Source organism: Cetorhinus maximus, chromosome 5 (genome assembly GCF_964194155.1).
Source record: "Cetorhinus maximus chromosome 5, sCetMax3.hap1.1, whole genome shotgun sequence".
NCBI lineage: Eukaryota > Metazoa > Chordata > Chondrichthyes > Lamniformes > Cetorhinidae > Cetorhinus > Cetorhinus maximus.
This window is the reverse complement of record NC_135883.1, coordinates 127,335,255-127,361,786: the sequence shown is the minus strand read 5'-3', so window position 1 is coordinate 127,361,786 and position 26,532 is coordinate 127,335,255. Positions and strand designations below refer to the sequence as shown.

At 41.8% G+C, this 26,532-nt stretch overlaps 1 protein-coding gene across 2 annotated transcripts in view; it reads left to right on the top strand.

Moving 5' to 3' along the window:
- The first annotated feature begins 9,919 nt into the window (after positions 1-9,919).
- The window catches only part of sh3bgrl2 (SH3 domain binding glutamate-rich protein like 2), an 88,895-nt gene continuing 72,282 nt past the window's right edge, over positions 9,920-26,532 (top strand). Inside the window, exon 1 of one of the 2 annotated variants that reach the window (XM_078542468.1) lies at positions 9,920-10,243. In XM_078542468.1, coding sequence (XP_078398594.1) covers positions 10,001-10,243 — 243 coding nt within the window. In that variant the 5' untranslated portion in view covers positions 9,920-10,000. The remainder of the gene's footprint in view (positions 10,244-26,532) is intronic. The other variant, XM_078542469.1, reaches the window with a different exon arrangement.

Below are 26,532 nucleotides of genomic sequence, written 5' to 3'. Positions count from 1 at the left end.
AATTTAAAACGCTGACTTGTTACTGAAGATTTCAGATGAAAGTGGCTTTTCACAAGCTTTACCAACTCATCAAAATTCTTGGAATCTGGGGTGTCGGGTGCCATTAGACTACGAATTAGGCCGTATGTTTCACTGCCACATGTCGATAAGAGGATCGCCCGCCTCTCCTCCTCCCCCGATATGTTATTGGCCAAAAAGAAGAACAATATAATGTGACTGATCAAATGGTTCGATTCGGCCAAACTGTGGCATACTGGAGGGAGATAACTTCGACGACTATGGTGAGGGCTGTACTTACGATTGGCCTGCAAGGCACGGCTGATTCATTTCAGTGGAATTTTCGCAGCTTTCCTTGGTGTTGTCGACTGGTTGTGTTTTGCCTCGTCGCTAGTTGTTATGTTCCTTCTATCGGGTCGCTTTGCTCAGCGAACACGGTAGCACATGTTGTTTATTAACCACAAGTAACATAGCACTAACACATGTGTGCTTCTCCAATCAGATCCTATTCTAAACTACTGATTAATTGATTAACATTGTAGCCCGCGCCACACAGCAATTGGGTAATGCAATCACGTGGTCAATCTGCTCACATTCTCTTAAAGGTGTATTGCACCTCAGATTACCACAGTTTCCCTTTATCTACTCCACTTGTTGCAGCTTCAAAAAACTAATAGATTTGTCAAACATGCTTTTTGTTTCATAAAACCATGTTGACTCTGCCTATTCCTATTATGATTTTCTAAATGATGTGTTACCACTTCCTTAATAATGGATTCCAGCATTTTCCTGACGAATGATGTCAGGTTAACGGGCTTGTTGATCCCTCTCGCTCCCTCCTTTCTTGAGCAGGAGTTATGATTTAGTGCACCATTAAAACTGTTACGACCCACTCCCAGGTGAGGTTCCCCAAAGTTGTTGATCCAGGCAAGACCCCTCAATTTGTCACCTTCTGGTTGGACACCCCCAAATTGTTATGCCATGGATGAGGAGGGCTGAACTGGCTCTCTGTCTTTATTCAGCTCCCCCCACTCTGTTGGTCGCAACAAGATTTAATCTAAAAAGGATCCCTTCCGCGGATACCTTTTCCGAGACCCAATCGTTCCGGTTTTGAAGGAGCCAAGTTGATCAGACTTTCTTAAGTTAAAGGTAAGAGTAAGTTTATTAACTACGAAAGGTAAGAAAGGATAAAACACATGCATGTATGGTCATACAAGTTAAAACTAAGAATTTAGCTTGAAGTAAGTGAATATAAAAGGGTATACGGAACAATTCTTGACTCGTGGGGAGTGGGTGATTGAATGTTGCGGCCATTGTGATCCTAGATTCCAGTAGAATCGACTCCAGTAGATGAATAGTGGGTTTCGAGGTTCCAGTAGTGTTGAATTTGGTAGAGAGGGAAAGAGATCTGGATACCTGCAAAATGGTGATTTGCAGGCGTACTGTGTGTGGCTGTTACTTCTGAGTCAAACTTCCAGCACTTGCTCTCTCTCAGAACACTCACCAACAGACAGACCCTGGAGCAGCTTTTCATCTTAATTTTAACCCCTCCTTTGTATATTCCAAGTGGGAAGCGAATTCACAAATTTGTCTGGGTACTGCTCACAGGATTTCTTGATGAGATAGTGCTTATCTCCCATTATGTCCCATTGTCTCTACTTGAGAGAGCACTCAGTTTCTGGATGTCTTTTAGAAGTACCATGTCTGACAACAGTGGGTTGGGGTTCCATTATCTCTTATGGAGTCACCCTGCAGAATTCCAGCCAGAGGCTTGTGTGCATTTTTAAAAACTCGGGTCTTATTTTTAAAGTCCAATATTTCTGGACGTAATCGGTTTTTCCTTCATTATCATGACAAAACCCAGTTCCACCTAATTAACAAAGCATAACATCTCAGGGTTTTTAACAGCCATATTACAACATAAAAAGGAGTCTTCTCATCAGATCAGTGATTTCTAATTATATGTAGTCTGCAGGTATTTCAACACATACCCTGCACAGAAGCATAGGGCAGGATCTTCCCCCCATTGGGAGGGAAGTTGAAGTACAGACGCGCGGAGGTGTGCTTCCAATTGGCACCCCCTATTGGGGGCACGCCACCATTTTACATGGGCGGGCCAATTAAGGCCCGCCCAGCATCACATCCGTGCAGAAGTGCTGTGCGCTCCCTGTGCGGGTGGTGGGTGGGGGGGTGGAGATCCCTAAACCCAAGAGTGCGCTCTTTCGCGCATGCGCATGAAAGAGCGCACACATCTCCCTGAGGCTAAGCGCTGCCTCATGGAGATTGGCTCTACAGTAAAAAATATTAAAAATAGAAAAAAAAATCCCTGGCCCCTCATGTGACTCTGGGACATGTCCATAATTAAAAAAAAAACTTTAATTACATTTTTAAAAACTTACATGAAACCTCATCCCGCCCGTGGATGAGGCTTCGTGCTTTTTCTAATACCGGCCAGGTCTCCCGGCCTGCCCGCCAACCTTAAGGTTGGACGGGCAGGTCCATTAATTACTTAAATGACTCTGTCAATGGTCTTAATTGGCCATTGACAGGTCGGCGGGCGCACAGCTAATTTTGCTGAGCCCCCGCCTACCTGAAAATTTGAATGGGGCGCGGTGACGTCGGGAGTTCAGCCCGATGTCATCGTGCATTATTTTAAGCATCGGCAAGCGGGCCCCGCCCCCCGCTCGCTGACGGGAAAATCCTGTCCATAGAATAATTGACAGTTACTTCTGGATTTCCATATTCAACTGTGTATGTGCATACTCCAGAAGTTGCTGTCAGCTTCATAGGAGTAATGAATGTGAGTGCTGACAGTTTTGCAGTCGTTACTACCACAAGATCCAGGCCAACAATATTTTAACTTGCAATAAAGCTTCTGAGAATTGTTGTTTGAGCTTAAATGCTGATAAAGAGCCATCCAGAGACTAGAGTACAAAACTGCATGAAGCCTCAACTATCAGATTAGTGCTAGCTCCAGTTTTTCAACCTATTATTTAACATGAAAATGGCTTATCACAGCAATACCTACAGGCAACTAAAGATGAACATTTCTAAATTGGATTTGATACAGATGGAGCTTGAGTTGGAGTTTTCACTGCATTTTGGAACTAAATGTTGCACTCAGCATAATAATATAAAATTAGTAAATCTTTGATGGTATTTGAAGAGAAGTGCAAAGGATACATTTTGGAAAGACAAATGAAGAGAGGTAATATAACTAGATGCTACAATGTTATTTAAAGGGAATGCAGGAAAAGAAAAAGATGGGGGCATACATTCACAAATCTTTGAAGGTGGCATGACAATGGTAAAAAGGCAAAATTAATGGCTCATTACTTAAATGCACGTCGTATTTGGATCAAAATAAATGAATGAAAGACACAAATGGAGGTTAATGGGCATGACCATATAACCATTACAGAGGCATGGTTAGAAGGAGATCACAGCTGGGAACTAAATATTCAGGGGTACGTGACTTTTCAAAAGGGCAGGCAGGAAGGAAAGGGTAGTGGGGTAGCTTTGCTAGTACGAGATGGAATAAATACGACAGCAAGAAATGATCTTGGATCGGAAGATGTAGAATCCATATGGGTGGAGGTAAGGAATAACAAGGGGAAGAAGACACTGATGGGAGTAGTCTATAGGCCCCCTAACAGTAGCTATACTGTAGGACAGAGAATAAATCAGGAGTTAATGAGGGCATGTAAAAAGGCAGTACATTAATCATGGGTGACTTTAATCTTAATATAGATTGGGAAAATCAAATTGGCAGAGGTAGCCATGAGCAAGACTCATAGGGTGTATTCGGGACTGTTTCTTAGAACAATATGTTGTGGATCCAAACAGGGATCAGGCTATTTTGGATATGGTAATGTGTAATGAGGCAGATTTAATAAATGATCTCAGAGTAAAAGATCCCCTAGGAAATGGTGACCATAACATGGTGGAATTTAGTATTCAGTTTGAGAGTGAGAAACTTAGTTCAGAAACAACTGGGCTAAATTTAAATAAGGGTAATTACAAAGGAATGAGGGCAGAGTTGACTGGAGTGGACTGGGAAAGGAGTTTAGCAGAAAAGAAGGTTGATGAACAATGGCAGACGTTTAAGAAAATAGTTCATGACTCACAACAAAGATATATCCCAGTGATGAAGAAGGATTCAAGGAAGGGAATAAACCAACCATGGTTAACCAAGGAAGTTAAGGATAGCATCAAGGTGAAAGAAAAAAACATACAATATGACAAAGATTAGTGGTAAGCCAGAGGATTGGGAAAGTTTTAAAAACCAACAAAAGATACCAAAAAAATAATAAAGAGGGAGAAAATAAACTTTGAGGGTAAACTAGCAAGTAATCTAAAATCAGACTGTAAGAGCTTCTTTAAATATATAAAACCGAAGCGAGAGGCCAAAGTCAATATAGGTCCCTCAGAGAATGGCGCTGGGGAAATAATAATGGGGAATGGGAAATGGCAGAGGAGTTGAATAAATACTTTGCATCAGTCTTCATGGTAGAGGACACGAATAGCATACCAAAAACACTAAATAATCATGGGGCAAAATGGGGGGAGGAAATAAATACAACAACTAGAGAAAAAGCGCTAGGGAAATTAATGGGGCTAAAGGCCAATAAGTCACCTGGATCTGATGGGTTGCATCCTTGGATATGAAACGAAATAGCTGTGGAGATAGTGGATGCACAGGTAGTAATCTTCCAAGAACCATTAGATTCTGGAAAAGTCCCAGAGGATTGGAAAACTGCCAATGTAACACCCTTATTCAAAAAGGGAGAGAGACAAAAAACAGGTAACTATAGGCCAGTTAGCTTAACATTTGTCATTGGGAAAATTTAGAGTATTTTATAAAGGATGTAATAGCAGAGCATTTAGAAATGCATAATATAATCAAGCAGAGTCAGCATGGCTTCATGAAGGGGGAATCATGCCTGACAAATTTATTAGAAGTCTTTGAGGAGGTAACAAGCTTTTTGAACAAGGGTGTTACATTGGCAGTTTTCCAGCCCTCTGCGGCTTTTCCAGAATCTAAGGATTCTTGAAAGATCACTACCTGTGCATCCATTATTTCTGCAGCTATTTCCTTTAATATCCTAGGATGCAACCCATCAGGTCCAGGTGACTTATCAGCCTTTAGCCCCATTAGTTTTCCAATTAGACAGAGGGGAACCAGTAGATGTAATATATTTGGATTTCCAAAACATGTTCCATAAGGTACTGCTCATAAGGCTACTTAATAAGATAAGAGCCCTTGATTTTGGGGGTACCATATTAGCATGGATAGAGGACTGACTAACTAATAGAAGACAGAAAGTTGGGATATGTAGTGGGGGAGGGGCGGTGGGGTGCGGGGTGCATTTTCGGGATGCCAACCTGTAACTAGTGGAGTGCCGCAGGGATCAGTGCTGGGGCCACAATTATTTACAATATATATTAATGACATGGATGAGGGAAGGGAATGTACTATCACCAAGTTTGCTGATGACACAAAAAGTGGTGAGGATGACACAAAGAGTCTACAGAGGGATATAGACAGGTTAAGTGAGTGGGCAAAAATGTGGCAGATGGAATATAATGTGGGAAAATGTGAGGTTATGCACTTTGACAGGAAGAATAGAGGAGCTGAATATTACTTAAATGGAGAAAGACTGAAGAGAGCTGCAGCACAGAGGGATTTGGGGGTCCTCATGCATGAATCCCAAAAAGCTAGCGTGCAAGTTCAGCAGGTATTAGATAAGGCAAATGAAATGTTGGCCTTTATTTCAAAGGGAATGGAGTATAAAAGTAGTGAAGCCTTGCTAAAACTATACAAGACACTAGTTAGACCACACCTAGAATACTATGAACAGTTTTGGTCCCCTTATCTAAGGAAAGATACAATGGCATTGGAGGCAGTCCAGAGAAGGTTCACTAGGTTGATCCGGGGATGGAGGGGTTTTCTTATGAGGAGAGGTTGAGTAGGTTGGGACCTGTACTCATTTTGTTTAGAAGAGTGAGAGGCAACCTTATTGAAACATATAGGATTATTAGGGGGCTTGACAGGGTGTATGCTGAGAGGTTGTTTCCCCTTGTGGAAAGTCTAGGAACGGGGGGCATAATCTCAGAGCAAGTTTGGGGGGTGAGGAGTGGCCCATTTAAGACAGAGATGAGGAGAAATTTCTTCTCTCAGAAGAGCGTTTCTATGGAATTCTTTACCACAAAGGGCTGTAGAGTCTGGGTCGTTAAGTATATTCAAGGCTGAGATAGACAGATTTTTAATCAGTAAAGGAATCAAGGATTAAGGGGAAAAGGCAGGAAAGTGGAGTTGAGGATTATCAGATCAGCCATGATCTCATTGAATGGCAAAGCAGACACGATGGGCTGAATGGCCTACTTCTGCTCCTAAGTCCTTTGGTCCCTCCTGCCACCACTGATCTGAAGCCTAGTTCCCTTGGTGATCCTCGGTTCAGGTGGGTGCATCACTGGCAACACTCACCACTTCCCCCGTGGTGCTGCCAAACAATGAAGAGCTGCTGCCTTCTGATTGGCTGGGAGGTCTTGGAAGGCAGCACATACGCCCCTGGATTCCTTGATTGTGGCGAAGGCCCTCGCTGGCTGGAAAGCCAGCGGGTGAGACCCCCATTGTCAACATGAAGCTCTGTGCCTTGTGTCTACACTGTCTTTTTTTTTATTTCAAGCAACAAGTTCTCTCTGGTATCCTTCCTTTCTGTATCATTCTATGATTCTATGATCTTAGAATAAATCTTTTATCAATGGCTTTTGTGTTCCCTTTATCTGAACTATAATCTGTGTTGCTACTACTTCAAATAATTAAAGATTCTGAAACAGACCCCCGCCACTCAAACACAATTCTCCTGCCACAATTCTCATACCAGACTTCGAGAATCAAGCCAGATACAGCTGTTTATAACTGTTCTAAGAGAGATTCAGGAGGTACAGACTGCGTAACGCACATGCCTTGATTCAAAAGGACGTGGTTTCAAGCCCGTTCCAGAAGGTTGAACACACAATCTAGCCTGGCACTTCAATGCAATACCGGTGGAGTGTTGCACTGCCAGATGAGATGTTAAACCAAAGTCCCGCTTGCTATCTCAGGTGGGTGTCAAAAATTCCATGGCACTATTCAAAGAGCAGGAAAGTTCTCTCTAGTGTCCTGGCCAAAATGTATCCCTCATCCAATATCACTAAAGCATTATCTGGTCATCACCTCATCGTTGTTTGTGATTTTACTGTGTGCAAATTGTCTGCTGCATTTCCTATACAACACTACTGCATTTCAAAAAGTACTTCATCGGTTGTGAAGCACTTTGAGCCATCCTTTGAGGCCATGAAAAGTGCAAGATAAATGCAAGTTTTTTCTTTCTTTAATAAAATTTTATGTCTGTGCTGGACCAAACCAGTGTTCATCTAGGATCCAGCCCAAATCAATGTGATGAAAATCCCACTTCTGCTCAATGGTCCCACTATGAGAAATGACTTTTGAGTTTTGTATGGGTTAACAGCAGATTCTGCCAATAATCCCACCCAAAGCAAAACTACACTGATAACCTAAGATGTCTTCCACATAGAAGGAGTGATACATAAAAATGTATTTTTGTCTCACTTTATAAGATCACATGAATGTGGGAAATGAAAAAGTTAGCACTACTTCAGGTTGCTTCCTTGAAGTTTGTATTGATGCAGAGAATGGGAAGTTTCACTTTATACTATATTTGACCCAGTGGTGCTTGATGCTGCTACTGGATGCCCTGAAACAAATAAGTTTTATTTACCAACATGAATATCCTCCACCTAGATTAGTATAAGTATTTTTTTGATAAAAATAGACATATGTAGAGAAAAAACACAATAATGTGATTTTTTGATGGAGTCACGATTGTTGCTACTGTTCTATCTTTATTAAACTATTACAACATTTTTAAAACAAGAAAACATCTAAGCTGGAACAAATATATTATTTGCTGAGGTGCAAACTTCTAACAGCAAACCAACATATTGATTGGTGTGGACCATTTCTGAATGTTCCAGGAACTGGGTCTGCCTGAAAGCTTACCATTCAGAGAGTGACATATCTACTGTGGCTACCTGCAACTATAGATTTCTAGGTATCAATAGATCATAATTAAAAAGTTTAAATATATCATGCACGTCCTGTACACAAGTGGCACAATATTTGAGTAGCGTTTTCTATGCTAACATTTATAATATATTCACATTTCACAGCATTGGTCACATTAGAACACTTAAATGCCATGCTTCTTTAATTAAAAAGAAAACGATTGCAAGCCTCCAAACACTAGGTGGGGGTGCTATCCCACTCCAAATTACTCCTGAGAGTCAATATTTAGTAACAGCTCCACTTCTTGTCTGTTTACCCTGCTCCTTCTTTTCTGGGCATGGGGCTGGGAGGTGCTGTTAAAATAACTTTGGTAGGTTGGTTTTATGCATCCTTTAAAGAGATGAATATTGAGTCCAGTCCCCTGGCACTAATCAAGCAAATTGCTCCATTTGGACTCTTCTTGAATGCGGTTGTCCCCAAAACAGGATAAATCTAACGTAAAACAAAAACAGAATTACCTGGAAAAACTCAGCAGGTCTGGCAGCATCGGCGGAGAAGAAATCAGTTAACGTTTCGAGCCTTCATGGCCCTTCGGCAGAACTGAAGCATAGTTAGAAGAAGGGAGAAATATAAATTGGTTTAAGGTGGGTGGGGGGGAGGGGGTGGGAGAGACACATTGAGGGTGTGGTGATTGTGGAGATGAGCAGATAATCAAAAGATGTCACAGACAAAAGGGTCAAAGAGGTGTCGAAGGTGGTGACATTTGTCTGAGAAAAGTGCTAATTAAGAATGGAAGACAGGATATTCAAAGTACAGCTCTAGTAGGGGTGGGGTGGAAAGACTAACAAGGTTTTAGTTTAGATTTAAAAATAATGGAAATAGGTGGGGAAAGAAGAATCTATATAAATTATTGAAAAAAAAGTGGGGGGGAAGAAACGGGGTGGGGATGGGGGGAGGGGGAGTTTAAGATCTAAAGTTGTTGAATTCAATATTCAGCCCAGAAGGCTGTAAAGTGCCTAGTTGGAAGATGAGGTGCTGTTCCTCCAGTTTGCGTTGGGCTTCACTGGAACAATGCAGCAAGCCAAGGACAGACATGTGGGCAAGAGAACAGGGTGGAGTGTTAAAATGGCAAGCGACAGGGAGGTTTGGGTCTTTCTTGCTGACAGTTGGTTACGTTAGATTTATCCCGTTTTTGGGACATGAGCAAACTACCACAATTTGGTCTAGATGACAATATCATTAGCAGTACTGACTGGATCAGTACTGTCAGGCCGAGCTACGAATCCCAAAGATCCTAGTGGATGAAACAACCCAAATGTGATTCTGTAATTCGTATTTCCTGAACCGCCCTTCCTTTTCTATGTAACTTTTTCGAGTCATACCAAATAAACGAAATTAACAAATCAGGGGGCAAGATGCTCTCCAATGGTTCACCGGAGTAGGGCTTTACAAATAAAATCGGAAAAATGCTGGGATTACTCAGCAAGTCTGACTGCATCTGTGCAGCGGGAAACAAGAGTTAACATTTGAGGGCTATGAACTTTTGTCAGAACCTCCAGATTTCCAACACCGCAATCTTTTGCTTTGGTATTGGGGGCTTTACAAACTTCCAGTTTGGAAGCAGGGAACGGCTGCTGAAATGCAGTGTTTTTGCCAGCAGGTGGCCCTTGACCGTGTATCTTCGGAAGGAATTAATGAATGGAGCTAATCTCCTTTAGGGCGATTGACCCCTTCAACCAATGTCAGGTGCAGCGTCAACCCTCCTGGAGAGTGTGGGTACTACAGGCGATGGCCCGACGTGTGTGGCATGCGCCGCGCTGCTCGCTGGGAGATGTAGTCCACCGCTCCCACCTCCCTCGGTGTAAGGCGCGGGGGAAAGACTACATTACCCAGCGCCCCGCGCGGGGCCGAGCTTGATCGCAACAGCAGTGAATGGGCAAAGCGCTTGCAAATCCCAAACACGGTGCGATTGGGAATGAGATTGGGAAACGTGCATTTATTTATTTACTGCCTACCATCTCTGTGTCATGCATTCGTAGGCAGCAGCTGGATAGCACAGTCTGTCGGTTAGGTTCCAAGCAGATTTTTGTTCGCCTAATCCGCAGATTTTCTCTCCTTGCGTTTGAGAAGATGGTTATTCGTGTGTTCATCGCCTCCTCTTCTGCCTCTGTTGCGGTAAGTAGGAAAGCAGCAGCAGCAGCATCAGCAGGTTATTGCTGCGGGAGGTTACGGTCGTATTTGGCTACAGCTGGACTTGCTTCAGCAACCAGAATAAATTCAATAACCTTCCTTTTATAGAGATCTACAGACGCAATATATTTTAATGGAACTGGGGCTCAAACTTTAGCCAAAAATAACGTTTTCATGTTATTTTGTAATGCTAACGTTCAGCTGTATGTGCAATATATATGGTGCAATATGTAACATGACATATTTGACCTATTTCTTATAATAACCAATATAGATTTGTGGATTTAGAATGAATCCTTTTTTACTGCTGTCACAGGTGCAGTGGAGTTCTGATTTGTTTTTCATACGTGACAAAACTTTGAAAACGCGTTGTCATCGGTGTCATAATCTAAAGTGACTGACTCTATTCCATTTGTAGCTGTGTCCCGAGCAGATTGAAGAGTTTCTACTGAGCTGAATTATTGCGCTTCTTTTAAGGTGTATGGCGTGTTGATATAACATGCACTGTTCCTGTTCTCACCCCTTTTAATGCTATCCTCAGCTAACTGCGAGGAGGGAAAAAATGGGAACTGCACAGTTAATTCTTTCTTTCTTGCTTGTTACCGCAACCGAGGGCGCATAGACTCTGATACCTCCCATAGGAGTTGGGGACTAATCTGCTTCTCTCCACTCTGCACCACTATATTTTGGTCCTCCGACGCAGAATGCTACTGAACCAATCCTTCATGAGTTCACGTGAATCAAGATAGGCGGATGCAAAATTCTAATTCATAACTACGAGATGATTTGTTCAATGTGTTTTTAGGATTTTCATATGTGTAGCTTATTAATGCAGTATTTAACTTTATTCAGGGAAGGTGGCACTCTCGCCTGAGTCACAAGATTCTGGGCTGAAGTCCCACTCGCAGGGTTTAGCACAAAAATCAAAGCTGATACTCCAGTGAGTGCAGCACTGTTGGAGATGCCGTCTTTCAGAGACATTAAACCGAGGCATCATCTGCCTGCTCCAGTGAAAATCTCATGGCACTATTTTGTAGAAAAGCAGGAGATTATCCTTCGTGTCCTGGCCAATTATTTATCCATAAATCACAAAAAAGACAGTTTATCTGGTCATTATCACATTGCTGTTTGTGGGAGTTTGTTGTGTGCAAATTGGCTGCCATGTTGTGCCTACATTACAACAGTGACTACGCTTAAAAGTATTTCATTGGTTGCAAAGGTCTTTGATACGTCCTGGTTATGAGAAGTGTTATATAAATGCAAGTTTATTTTTCTAAGTGAATGAAGCCATTGCCAGTTCATCTCCTGGATAATTTATTTTTCATTCAAATGAATTCACCATTTGTCTGCATGGTGGACGTAACATTTGTAAGAATAAATTTTTATTAAAATTAGGAGAATCCTTGCTTTCGTACTAGGTTCAAAACGAACAATATGTGTGTATTGCTATGGAGCCAGAGGTGATTGGTGAGGATAAGGAGGTATGAGGCAGTATTTATGTAAAGTGGAGCTCGGGAGGGCAGTAAAACGTGAACTGGAGAAGTTGAGCTTGGAGATGAGAATATGGAGGAAGGTTACAGTTTCAGTGAGGGTGAATTAGGAACCAAGGTAAGGAGAGTTAGCAAGTTAATGACCCAGAACACTGATCTTTCACCTTTGACACAGGTTTTAATCAAGGGACGGAATCTTATTTTTTGGTTTTTAAGTAATCTAAATTTAAACAATCTTTGGCTTGGCTTGTGTTTTCGTGACCACAGGTCAGCAGCACCACACTGCCCCATGCTTTGATGCTCATTGTAACTGCTTTGGCAGTCTTACTCAAAATACATGATGATCACTGCTAACTCAGAAGAATAATGGTTTTCAGATGTTGGTTCAACTTGAGTTTGTTAAAAAAAAAGGCAGATGTGTATGATGTCACTTGCTACAAGGAAGATAAATGTTTAATTACCCAGCCAAGTCATCCACTGAAACACAAAATTTAGGTGTGCATGTACAAAACATAGAAAAACTAGTAATAAGATGGTATATCCAATCTATAATTTGTCATTGCTGGGTAAGTGGTGGGTATGACTTTTTCTGTAGTTATACTATGACTTCATGCCAACTTTTTGTTGCTATAGCAGTCCTTTGATTAAACAGCATGAACCTAATATGAAATTATTACCTGGAACACCATTCTTTCATTTCAAACATGTTTATTTTTTGCCATGAAGCACAGTTCCTCCCATGGCAGCTATAAAACCAACCTGGAACTGAAATCGTAGTTTAAGAAATTACCACAGCAACAGTTTGCATTTATAGAATACTTTTAATGTAGGTGCTTCACAGGAGTGTTATTGAACAAGATTTCACACTGAGCTACGTAAGGAGACATTGGGACAAATGACCAAAAGATTGGTTAAGGAGTGTCTTAAATGAGAAAAGAGAAGTGAAGAGGTTTAGGGAGGGAATTTCGGAGCAAAGGGCCTGGGCAGCTGAAGGCACGGACACCAATAGTGGAGTGATTAAAACTAGGGACCAAGAAGAAGCAAGAGTTGGAGGAGCACTGAGACCTTAGATGGCTATCAGGCTGGAAAAGGTTACAGGGATAGGGAGTGACAAAGCCATGGAGGGATTTGAAAGCAAGCGTGCGAATTTTAATATTGTTGTGTTGCCAGACCAGGAGCCAAAGTAAGTCAGCGAGCACAGTGAATGAACAAGACTTGGTGTGAGTAGGCACACAAGCAGCAGAGTTTTGGATGTCATGCATATAGAGGGTGGAAGACAGGAGGCTGGCCAGGAGAGTGTTAAAATAGTTAAGTCAAGAGGTTGCTCATCCAGGACTGGTTATTGGACATGCAGCATGTCGGTGGAGAGCTTGAGAGGCGGTGGTGCAGTAGATGTGGGTGTCATCAGCATTCATGCACAACCTGATGAGTTTTTTGGATGATGTCACCAAGCAACAGCATATAGATGGGAAATAGGGCTCCAAGGGTTGACCCTGGGGAGTCTCCAGGGCTAACTGTGCAAGAGAAACTCATGAGAGTCATTTCAGTTGATTCTCTGGCTAAAACCAGATAAAAATAATCAGGAGGAGAGGCAATGAAGAAGGATAGAGTGGCCAACTGTGTCAATGGCTTCAGACTGTTGGAGAAGGATAAGGAATGATAGTTTACCATGGCTGAAGTCACACAATATGTCATTCGTAACTTTGAGTGCCATTTTAGTGCTGTGCCAGGGTCATAAACCTGATTGGAGTGGTTCAAACATGGATTGGCAGAAAAAATCGTTACATCATGTTCCAGGGCTTTGGCGAGAAAAGGGAGGCTGGAGATGGGGCAGTCATTTACGAGGACTAAAAGGTCAAGGGTAGGTTTTATCGTAAGAGGGGTGATATTTGAAGGAGACTGTACCTGAGGAGAGGGATATCTGTATCATGGGGCCCAGGAAGGGAAGTTGGATGGTCAGCAGTTTGGTAGGAAATTGGTTCAGGGGAAAGGACGTGTGTCCCGTGGGCATAATGCACTTCCTTTATTCTTTTATGGGATCAGTGTTGCTAACAAGGCCAGCAGTTGTTGCCCATCCCTAATTGCCCTTGAACTGAGTGGCTTGCTCGGCCATTTCAGAGGGCATTAAGAGTTAACCACACTGCTGCAAGTCTGGAGTCGCATGTTAGCAGACCAGTTAAGGATGGCAGATTTCTTTCCCTAAAGGGCATAAGTGAACCAGTTGGGTTTTTACAACAATCTATGATAGTTGTCATGGTCACCATCACTGAGATTATCTTTCAATCCCATATTAATTAATGGGGTGGGATTTGAACCCATGTCCCCGGAGCATTAGCCTGGGCCTCTGGATTGCTAGTCTAGTGACATTACCACTACACCACCATCTCCCCCAGAGAAGGCATGAGGTGAGATAGGAGAGAAACTAGAGAAAGATGTGAGCTCAGGAATAGAAGGTGGGGGGGGGAATCCTAAGGAGAAGTTTAACAAATTAGTGTAACAGCTCTTTAGCATTCAGATTAATAGATGTATATGCACTTTTTTTGTTTATCATAATTACTATTATTTGTACATGTGGACCTATGCATTCTACCTTGTCAACTAGCTTTTATTACTCCACAGTAAAGAAAACTTGCCTTCAATACAGTAACACAATAGATTCATTAACTTTTTGTATTTTACTGGTAATGTACTTTAAAAGTATTGTCCTATAACAAATGCAAAAAGCATATATTATATTGCAGAAGGCAGTTAGAATGTATAATTTCTTGTTACATTTTAGTTTTTGCTCCTTTTGTTTTGCCCTATCTACTCTATTAAAACCCCTCCTAATTTTGAACACCTCTACTAAATCTCACATGAAGCCTTATGTGCTGAGGATAACAATCCCTGTTTATTTAATCTCTCCACATAACTGAAGTCCCTTTTCCATGGTACCATTCCAATAAATCTTTTCTGCACCCTCTCCTAGACCGTGTAGACTTGAATAAAATTTGTGCATGTGACTTGTATGAAAAGGCACCTTTTTTTGCGATCAGCTGTGATTTTTTTTTTCAAACAAAGTGAGAGAAACAGCATGGTCATTTACTGGGAGAGAGTGAGAGAGAAACAGTGTGGTCATTTACAAGCAGAGGGTGTGAGAGAAGCAGCGTGATCATTTACAGGGAGCAAGTGAGAGAGGAGTGGGGCCTTTAACAGTGAGAGAGTGCAAGAGGAGTATGAGCCCACTAAAGAACATAAGAGGGAAAAGAGCACGGAGAGCAGCTGATAGGTGAGTGTTTCTAATCTTTAAAGTAAAAGTAAGGTCTTTAGTTTGTGTTTAGATCTCCAGTCTTTTTTTCTCTATTTCTTGAAGATAGCTTATGTATAAGATCAATACTGGTGTGTATAAAATAATTATAATAAAGTGTAAAGACCAGGGATACTAGAGTAATTAACTAATAAATTAAATAAAATACGATAGTGATGGCAGGATGGGTGATGTGTTGCTGCTGCAGCATGTGGAAGCTGCTGGACACCAAGTGATCCAGAACGAACACATCTGTACAAGTGTTTGCAGCTCGGGGAACTTTGGATCCGAGTTGAAGAGCTGGAGTCCGAAGTGCAAACATTGCGCCACATCGGGGTGGAGGGGGGGAGGGAAGCTACCTGGACACTTTGCTCCAGGAGGTGGTCACACCTCTCAAATTAGGTAATTCAAATTTGGCCTGTGATCAGGGACAGGAGGGTGTGACAGCAGGTGTGGGGACCCAGGGAGTAGCGTTCGAGGAGACTCGGTCCCTGTAACTGTTCAGCAGTTACAAGGTTCTTGCAAGCTGTGTGGATGAGGTTGGGAACTGCAGGAAGGATGAGCGAACTGACCACAGCACTGTGGTACAGGGACCCATTCAAGTTGGGGGAGGAGATGGGAGCATAGTAGTAGTAGTAGGGGACAGTATAATTAGGGAGATTGATACTGTTTTCTGCAGTCGTGAACGTGAGTGCCAAAGGCTGTGTTGCCTGCCCGATGCCAGGGTTAAGGACATCTCCTACAGCTAGAGAGGAACTTGGAGTGGGAGGGGAGGGATCCAGCTGTCACTGTCCATGCTGGTACCAACAACATTGATAGGACTAGAAAGGAGGTTCTGCTGAAAGAATTTGAACAGTTAGGAGCTAAATTAAAAAGCAGACCCTCCAAGGTAATAATCTCGGGATTGCTACCTGAGCCACAGGCAAACTGACACAGGGTAAATAAAGTCAAGGAGTTAAATACGTGGCTCAGAGATTGGTGTGGGAGGAATGGGTTTCAGTTCATGGGGCACTGGCAGCAGTACTGGGGTAGAAGGGAGCTATTCCAGTGGGACGGGCTTCATTTAATCTGTGCTGGGACTAGTGTCTTGGCGAACCAAATAACTAGGGCTATAGAGGGCTTTAAGCTAAATAAAGGTGGGGAGAGGGTTCTGGAAAGGAGATACATAGGCTTACAAAGCAAAAAGATATGGCAGCCTTTCAGGGCAGCTAATTAGGTAATCATACCCACAATATGATGGGAGGGACAGCGTATGCAAACATAAAAAAACAGCAGCAAATGAGGTCAAATGGGGAAAAAATGGTATAAAGGCAAAATTAATGGCCCTTTACTTAAATGCACGTAGTATTCGGAACAAAATAAATGAATTAATGACACTAATAGAGGTTAATGGGTATGATCTTATAGCCATTACAGAGACATGGTTACAAGGAGATCAAAGCTGAGAATTAAATACTCAGGGGTATGTGACTTTTTGAAAGGACAGGCATGAAGGAAAGGGTGGTGGGGCAGCTTTGTTAGTACCAGATGGAATAAGAATGATAGCAAGGAATGATCTTGGATTGGAAGATGTGGAATCCTTATGGGCGGAGGTAAGAAATAACAAGGGGAAGAAGACACTAGTGGAAGTAGTCTATAGGCCCCCTGACAGTAGCTATACTGTAGGACAGAGAATAAATCAGGAGATAATGAGTGCGTGTAAAAAAGACAGTATGTTAATCATGGGTGACTTTAATCTTCATGTAGATTGGGAAAATCAAATTGGCAGAGGGAGCCATGAGCAATAATTCATAGAGTGTATTCAGGCCAGTTTCTTGGAACAATATGTTGTGGATGCAACCAGGGATCAGGCTATTTTGGATCTGGTAATCTGTAATGAGGCAGGTTTAATAAATGATCTCAGAGCAAAGGATCCCCTAGGAAACAGTGACCATAATATGGTAGAATTTAGTATTCAGTTTGAGAGTGAGGAACTTGGGTTGGAAACAACTGGGCTAAACTTAAATAAGGGTAATAATAATGTAATGAGGGCAGAGTTGGCTGGAGTAGACTCAGCTTAGCAGAAAGACAGTTGATGAACAATGGCAGATGTTTAAGAAAATAGTTCATGGCTTTCAACAAAGATATATCCCATTTAGGAAGAAGGATTCAAGGAAGGGGATAAACCAACCATGGTTAATCAAGGAAGTTAAAGACAGTAACAAATTGAAAGAAAAACATACAATGTGGCAAAGATTAGTGGCAAACTAGAGGATAGGGAAAGTTTTAAAAACCAAAAAAAACGACCAAAAAAAGCTAGAGGGAGAAAATAAACTTTTGAGGGTAAACTAGCAAGTAATCTAAAAACGGACAGTAAGAGCTTGTTTAAATATATAAAAAGGAAGAGAGAGGCCAAAGTGAACTTAGGTCCCATAGAGAATGAGGCTAGGGAAATAATAATGGGGAACCAGGAAATGGCAAAGGAGTTGAATAAATGCCTTGCTTCAGTCTTCACAGTAGAAGATACTAGTAGCATTCCAAAAATACTAAATAATCAAGGGGCAAAAGGCGGGGTGGGGTGGGGGGTGGAGGAAATAAATACAATAACTATCACTAGAGAAAAAGTACGAGGGAAGCTAATGGGGCTAAAGGCCGATAGGTCCCCTAGACCTGATGGGTTGCATCCTACGATATTAAAGGAAGTAGCTACAGAGATAGTGGATGCACTGGTAGTAATCTTCTAAGAATCCTTAGGTTCTGGAAAAGTCCCAGAGGATTGGAGAACGGCCAATGTAACACCCTTATTCAAAAAGGCAGGGAGACAAAAAACAGGTAACTATAGGCCAGTTAGCTTAACACCTGTCATTGGGAAAATGTTGGAGCCTATTATAAAGGATGTAATAGCAGAGCATTTAGAAATCATAATCTAATCAAGCAGAGTCAGCATGGTTTCATGAAGGAGAAATCATGCCTAACAAATTTATTAGAATTCTTTGAGGAAGTAACAAGCAGGATAGATAAAGGCTGTAATATATTTAGATTTCCAAAAGGCCTTCAATAAGGTACCGCAAATAAGGCTACTTAATAAGACAAGAGCCCATGGTGTTGGGGGTAGTATATTAGCAGAGATAGAGGATTGGCTAACTAATAGAAGACAGAGTTAGGATAAGGGGGGCATTTTCGGGATGGCAACCTGTAACGAGCGGAGTGCCGCAGGGATCAGTGTTGGGGCCTCAATTATTTACAGTACATATTAAGAACTTAGATGAGGAAAATGAATGTACTATTGCCAAGTTTGCGGATGACTCAAAAATAGGTGGGAAGGCAAGTGGTGAGAATGACACAAGGCGTCTACAGAGGGATATAGACAGGTTAAGTGAGTGGGCAAAAACTTGGCAGATAGAATATAATGTGGGAAAATGTGAGGTTATGCACTTTGGCAGGAAGAATAGAGGAGCTGAAAATTATTTAAATGGAGAAAGGCTGCAGCACAGAGGGATTTGGGAGTCCTTGTGCATGAATCCCAAAAAGCTAACATACAAGTTCAACAGGTAATAGGGAAGGCAAATGGAATGTTGGCTTTATTTCAAAGGGAATGGAGTATAAAAATAGGGAAGTCTTACTTAAACTATACTCGTTAGACACTAGTTAGACCACACCTAGAATACTGTGAATAATTTTGGTTCCCTTATCTAAAGAAAGATTGGAGGCAGTCCAGAGAAGGTTCACTAGGTTGATCCTGGGGATGGAGAGATTTTCTTGAGGAGGGGTTAAGTAGGTTGGACCTGTACTCATTGGAGTTTAAAAGAGTGAGAGGCGACCTTATTGAAACATATAAGATTCCTAAGGGGCTTGACAGGGTAGATGTTGAGAGGTTGTTTCCCCTTTTGGGAGAGTCTAGGACCAGAGGGCATAATCTCAGAGTAAGGTTGGGGGTGGGGGGCATTTAAAACAGAGATGAGGAGAAATTTCTTCTCTGAGGGAACCAAAATTATTCACAGTATTCTAGGTGTGATCTAACTAGTATAGTTTTAGTAAGACTTCCCTATTTTTATATCCCATTCCCTTTGAAATAAAGCCAACATTCCATTTGCCTTCCCTATTACCTGTTGAACTTGTATGTTTGCTTTTTGGGATTCATGCACAAGGACTCCCAAATCCCTCTGTGCTGCAGCCTTTCTCCATTTAAATAATTTTCAACTCCTCTATTCTTCCTGCCAAAGTGCATAACCTCACATTTTCCCACATTATATTCTATCTCTGAGGGCAGTGAATCTGTGGAATTCTTTACTGCAGAGGCTGGATCGTTAAGTATATTCAAGGCTGAGATAGACAGATTTTTAATCAGTAAGGGAATCGAGGATTATGGGGAAAAGGCAGGAAAGTGGAGTTGAGGATTATTAGATCAACCATGATCTTATTGACTGGTGGAGCATACTCGATGGGCTGAATGGCCTACTTCTGCTCCTACATCTTATGGACATACATGAAAAATACTCTAGGTACTGGAAATCTGAAATATAAACATCAGATGTTGGAAATACTCAGCAGATCAGACAGCATTTTTGGAGATTTATGAAGCTCTTAACTCCTCTGTAGCTCCATTAAATGTGAAACTAAATGATTGAGAGAATTAAAATTTAGAGGGAGCTTTCCAAATAGTATTTTATATGGCCCAGCTTTCACCCATAGGCAAAGATTGAGTGCATTATCTTACAAAGATTAGTTAGGGCATCTTGATATGTGCAAAAAATGAATTTTAGTAATGAAATAATTTCAGTTGTTTCATTTTTTAAAATATGGCAGTGGTATCAGGAATGCAATAGTGCAGTCCAAAAACAGAATTACCTGGAAAAACTCAGCAGGTCTGGCAACATCGGCGGAGAAGAAAAGAGTTCTTGAAGGGTTCTGAGGACTCAAAACGTCAACTCTTTTCTTCTCCGCCGATGCTGCCAGACCTACTGAGTTTTTCCAGGTAATTCTGTTTTTGTTTTGGATTTCCAGCATCCGCAGTTTTTTGTGTTTATGCAATAGTGCAGTGTTTGGTAACGTGTCATGGTGAGCATATGAATTTTTCTTCCAGCTGCACTGTGGGAATTAAGTAAAGTGTAATGGTGGAGCATGTGAATTTTTTATGCCACGTTTACTTGATCAATCAATGTTCTGCAGAATGTTTTATCTCCTTATACTTTTGTCATCCTGAGCTTGAGTTGCATTTGGAAAGAGTGCTGTGATTTAGTGGAATCTTGATGTATCAAATGCTAATATGTTGACTATCGTGATGAATTGAAGCCTTACTGCACTACAAGTCCTTGGGTGCGAAATGTGTAAAAATTAACATGCATGTCAAAATAAACTTTTAACACATTAAAGTGTCACTTTTTAGCTCCAGTCTTTGTTTTTCACCATGCAAGTGCTATTTCTGAGCATTGGCCACATTGTGGAGTGGAACTTTAGGAGTGTGGGTTTTTCAGTTAATGACGACAGTTGACATATTAACATCAACCAATTCAAACTTCTCAGCCTCTTAAGGTTTCATCCCATCACTCTCAAAGTTCTCAATACCCTCTTATGGGAACTGGGAATCATCTGAGTTCTGTGTGTGGACACTACTGCTGATTTGCCTCTTTTTTGCAGTTGGACACTTCAGTAGGGCTGAACAATTTTGGCTTGGACTCTACTGAAAATTAGATAATCAAGAAACATTGCTACACTGAGTCATGGCTTTAAGACTCTTTCTACAGCCGTTATTCCATTATTGCTGTGGACGGATAATCTCTCCTAGCTAAGCTACCACAAAACAGTTCAACTATTATGTATATCAGCAGAAAACACTGGAAACATTCAGGTCAGACAGCATCTGGGGAGGGAGAAACACCGTTAACATTTCAGGCTGATGATGTCCCATTGTAACTGAACTTCCCTATATACATCGATGCATTTCACATTTGCACACCTAAAATGGAATGGGGGAGGTGGTGTCAGAGTGGTATAGTAATCCAGAGACCCAGGGTCATGCTCTGGGGACCCGGCAGATAGTGGGATTTGAATTCAATAAAAGTCTGATCGTAACCATGAAACCATTGATGGTTATCATAAAAACCCATCTGGTTCACTAATTCCCTTTAGGGAAAGAGATCTGCCATCCTCATCTGACCTGGCCTCCATGTGACTCCAGATCCACAGCAATGTGGTTGACTGTTAAATGCCCTCTAAACAAGGGCAATAAATGCTGGCCCATTATAGAAAATTGATAATACCCTAGTCTTAAAGTAGTGTAAATTGTGAATTACAGTCTTGTTAAGAAGAAAAGTAGGCAATTGTACGTATATAGAATTTTTAGATCGCAGGATGCTCCACAGTTCTTCAAGCCAATGCTCATCAAATAGTGCCGTGAGATTTTTTTTTACTATCTAGATGAGGGCCAAGTATTACCAGTGCACCAGAGAGACCTCCTCTGCTCCTCTTTGAAATAATGAAAGATTCTTAAAGTCATGACTTGGTGTGGCAATGTTTCTTGATTATCTAATTTTCAGTAGAGTCCAAGCCAAAATTCTTCAGCCCAACAGAAGTGTCCCAATCCAGAAAAGAGGCGATCAGCATTAGTGTGCGCACACTGAACTCAGATGATTCCCCAGTTCCCATAAGATGGTATTGAGAACTTTGAGTGATGGGATGAAACCTCAGAGGTTGAGAAATTTGAATTGGTTGATGGAATCTTCCAGCTGAGAGCCTTAGGAAAAGCCAATAAAACTTGGAAATGAAGGGTACCAGTAAAATTTCTCTGAATGGTCTTGTATACCTTAAAATGGAACTCCAGTATAACTGCTGCCAGTAATACTGATTTTTTTTTTTTAACTGGGGTTTGACAATATTGAACTGACTTTTCCTTCTGGGAGGATTTTCAATTTAATATTGCAAAACTCTGCTTCCTGCATTCCATTCTGCATTAAATCCTGCTTGCCCATAATTCAATTCCCACAGATAAAATGCTGGAAAAACTCAGCAGGTCTGGCATCATCAGAGCTCTGAAGAAGAGTCATATGGCCTCAATGTTAACTCTATTTCTCTTTCCACAGATGATTCTTTATTTCAGATTTCCAGCAACCGCAAAAGCAGTATTTTGCTTTTATTCCCATTCTTACTCTCACGAACCTACATTGGCTCCTGGTCATCCAGTACCACATAAAATCTTTTAAAGATTTTTAATTGATTCAATTCTGGTTTAAAAGGTAGAATTAGTACTTGAGCATTAATAATCACTCTAGCTCCAAAGTACATTAATCGTTTTAGTAGCTTTATGGTTTAATGCATCAAAAATACAATGGCTGGGATTTTTAGGACGGCAGGATTTCCTGTCCCACCATCTGAAGAGTCAGTGGGGATGACACTGACTGCCCTGCAGCCAATTCAGGCTCCGGTGAGCATTAATTGGTTGCAGGTGGAACTTCTGCCCCTTGCTCGGAATGAAGTCCCACCTTGGATTGGCCAGCAGCTCTCTAGTCCCTGCAGCACCAGCAGCTGCAGTGGACAGGACTGGGATTCCAGGAAAAGGTAAGTTTTGGGGGTCTCAGGGCGGGGACGGTAGGGGAGGTGGACAGCGGGGGATTGGGTGTCAGGGGAGAGGCTGGGCGAAGAGGCAGGCTCAGTGGTTGCTGGACCTTAAGCGGGCGGTGCCCAAAGTTAAGGGAGCTTCTGTTAGAGGTGCCCTCCCACCCCCCCCTCCTTCCCACTTTAGTCCTATATCTGATTATTTTCAGGCTTCCGCCCTACCTGGGAACTACTCCCACCAGCCTAAAAATTGAAGCTGGGCAGAAAACGACCCTTAAGTGTTCAATAATTGGCCACTTAAGGGCCTCAATTGGGCCGGCCCACCCGAAGGCACGCCTGACCCAGTATAAAATTGTTGAGGTTGGGGCAAGCGGGAACCCAGCAGGAAGCTCATCTGTGCTATTTCACGCTCGCCTCATCCCTTTCACCCCCACTTACAATCCCGCTGGCGGGGGAGCGCAAAATTCAGGCCAAAGAAAATCTTTATTGGATGCATCATACAGAAGAGAGAGAGCAGAGTGTTATTCTCTTGTCTGTACTGAATGTTTGGCATATTAGGGAAGCTACGGGTGGTCTCAGATTCTTGGACAGGGAAGGGGAACCATCATTTCAGTGTTTTTGCTAATCACTGCTTAAGTTTGCTTGTGTGTATGCTGATGAGTCTGTGGTTGAGTAGATATTACTACTTGCTGTGTATCTCACACATGAAGAATGATCCCTTGGCCATGGTATTGGAATGCTGACAGCTCCAGTAAAAGTCACTGGCTTGGAATTTCAGTCAAACAGTGCCTGTTTTCTGTGGGCTAAATGGCATGGAGGAGGTGTTTGCTCATTACGAGCCAGAGGTATATTTCCCAGCATATTGGTAAATTGGTCTGACATGCCCAAATATGGGGCATATGTGGATACAGGAGCCTACTTGAGGCTCGCACTACAAGACAGGTTTGTCTTGAGGCAGCCAGTGGTCTCCAGAAAATATGCGGCCTAACAGACAGTCCTTAAAAGGACCCATTCCTCTCCTTTGATTGCTATTGCTACCTACCTGCCTTGCACCAACCTACCCCATTCGCTTACCTGAGAGTGTTGCCTGATCTCAAATTATGCTTCACTGAGCTCTTTGTTGCTATCTGCAGCTCACTGGCTTGATGGAAATGAAGGCCAATATCAGCTGCACCTGAATTTCTTGGCCACAGTCTGCAGGAAAGTAAGGAGAGCAGACTGCAAAGAAAGTAATTCACAATACTTGGAGATTATGAATCATTAATAAAATGAAAATAAAGTTGAAGATATATTTATCTTTTTATTCCTACTCTGGCTGCAGTTCAGTCTTGTAATTAGGAAAATATGAATCAGTTGGCACTTGATTATTTCACATTGTTTCTGCAATATGCACAGAGGTCAGGAATAAACTTCAGTGCAAAATATAGACTGATGGAAAATTAATTGAACTCAAACCTAACTTTCAATTTTCACTTTTTTGTGATTTGTGCTCAGTTTCATGATTGAAGTCATCATTGTTGGTTTAACCACTCAATGGTCTGCTGACTCCTGTTATGTTGGGTTTGTGCTGGCAAAACTGTCATAATTTCATTTGGATGCCCTTTTGATTAATGGTGTAGATAGAAGAAATATTGCTGCATAAATGAGAGTATCTTCCATTACCTCTTATTGCCTCCCCCACACTTTGATCTTTCATCTTTAAACAGAGCAATAGTTCAGCCAGAAAATTAAATGTAAAATTACATGCATGTTAAAACTCATAAAGAATGACAACTGTTATAGATATACTTTGGAGTAGACAGTATTTTTTATTGGCAGTACGGATGCTCTGATCCACATCATGAATATCACCAAGCAATTGTGATTAAGCAGCGTTGTGAAAAAAATATTATTGAAGATCGTTGTGACATTTTTAACAACATTGTATCCCCTGGCTGTTGACTCTCTGAAATTGTTTCCATCCACTTCAAACATTCCAGCCATTGTACTGCAAAATGACCAGTGCAGGTGATTTTATCCAGTGTGTATCTAAGTTGTACAAAGCAGGAAGGAAGATTCCTCAATCTGCTGCAAAGCTAGTGGGTCTCGGCTCAGGCGGCAGTGTTGAACCTTGCCTCAGGGCTCTGACCTCAGAAGGAAAAAGATCAGGTGGTGCTTCAGTTTGCTAACTGAAGGCATTTGCCGAATAGTTTTTTGATAGCCCTTTTAAGGCTGATTCCACATAACCAGGTTTGGTTCCCTGACTTGATGGTAATAGTAGAGTGAGGGACTCCCGGACTTGAGCACAAAAACCTAGGCTGACACTCGAGTGCAGTACTTAGGGAATGCTACAGTGTTGTACGTACCATCTTGCAGATGAGACATTAAACCCAGGCCCTGTTTGCCTCCTGAGGAGGATATAAAAGATTCCATGATACCGTTTCAAAGAGGAATATGGGGGTTATCTCTGGTGTCCAGGCCAATATTTTCCCTCAATTATGGAAACGGTATCTGATCATTATCATGTTGCTGTTTGTGGGAGCTTGCTGTGTGAAAATTGATGCCATATTTCCTACATTAGTACAGGAACTATACTTCAAAAGTACTTTATTGGCTGTAAAGTGCTTTGAGACATCCTGTAGTTGTGAAAGGCATGTTATAAATGTAAATCTGTCCTTTCTTTACTTGTGCTACTGTTGACGGCCCACACTTCCTCGTGGATGTCAAGTTTTGAACTGCTAGACCTGACCTGAGTCTCTCCCATTTAGCACGGTGGCCGTGCAACACAACACGCTGATGGGTGGCCTCAGTATGAAGATGGGACTTTGCCACGACAAAGACTGTGTGGTGGTCACTCCTGTCAGGACTGTCCATGGACAGATGCACCTGCAGATTGGTGAGAATGAGGTCAAGTAGATTTTTCCCTCCTGTTGGTGTTCTCACCAACTGCAGCAAGTATGGTGGACATGTCCTTTAGGATTCAACCAGCTCAGTCAGTAGTGGGCTACCAAGCCACTCTTGTTGATGGCCATTAAAGTCCTGCACCCTGAGTACATTCTGTGCCCTTGCTATTGTTTCCAAGTGATGTTTAACATGAAGGAGTACTAATTCGTCAGCTGAGAGGGCAGTAGGAAGTAATCAGCAAGAATTTTCCTTCACTACATATGACCTGATGTCATGGAACCTCAGTGTCAATGCTGAGGACTCCCAGGACCATTCCATCCAACCTGCATACCACTGTGTTACCACCTCTGGTCAGTCTCTCCTGCTGGTGGGACAGGACATACCCAGGGATGGCGATTGAGGAGTCTGGGTTGATAGTGGAATAGTAGGAAAATAGCTACTATGGTCTCTGAATATTATAAAGTTAGGAACACTTTTCTCATTTTTAAAACATTTACTTTCTGTCTTAAAGGCTGAATGTTCTGAGTTACATTGTAATTGACAAAACTAGAAAAGTCAGTTGCATTCCAGTTGGCTAGTTCTAGTAAACTGAAACAAATGTCTAAATAAACTAAACATATTATAACTTGGATGTGTTTAGTAAAATTTAATAGAATACATTTTATTTTGTTTATTCAATAAGCAATTGTTGCTCTCCATTGAAGCTTGAGCCAATAATGTACTCTGACCATTTAATTTGGTAAATCTGGATTTTAAGCTCTTTATATGGCATGACCTTGTAGTCCAACTTCCAATGGCATAATTTTGAGCAAAGCTTCTTAACATCAACATTTAAAATTGAAATTGCGGACATAATTGATGTAAACGCTTGCTGTATGTGAGCACTTGAATGTCAAGGTGTAGGCTCTTCCCAGTCCCAGTTTTTCCTGCCCACATGCTGACTCTTCCCAGGCAGGCTTTTTCTGCTCCAACTGTTCCCTTGTCTAATGCTACCCTGCCTCAACTCTTCCTGTCTCAACTCTTCCCACCTCAGTCTGACTCTCTTGGACCTTCTGTTGCTATGGTGGTTGCCCTACTCCAGGTTG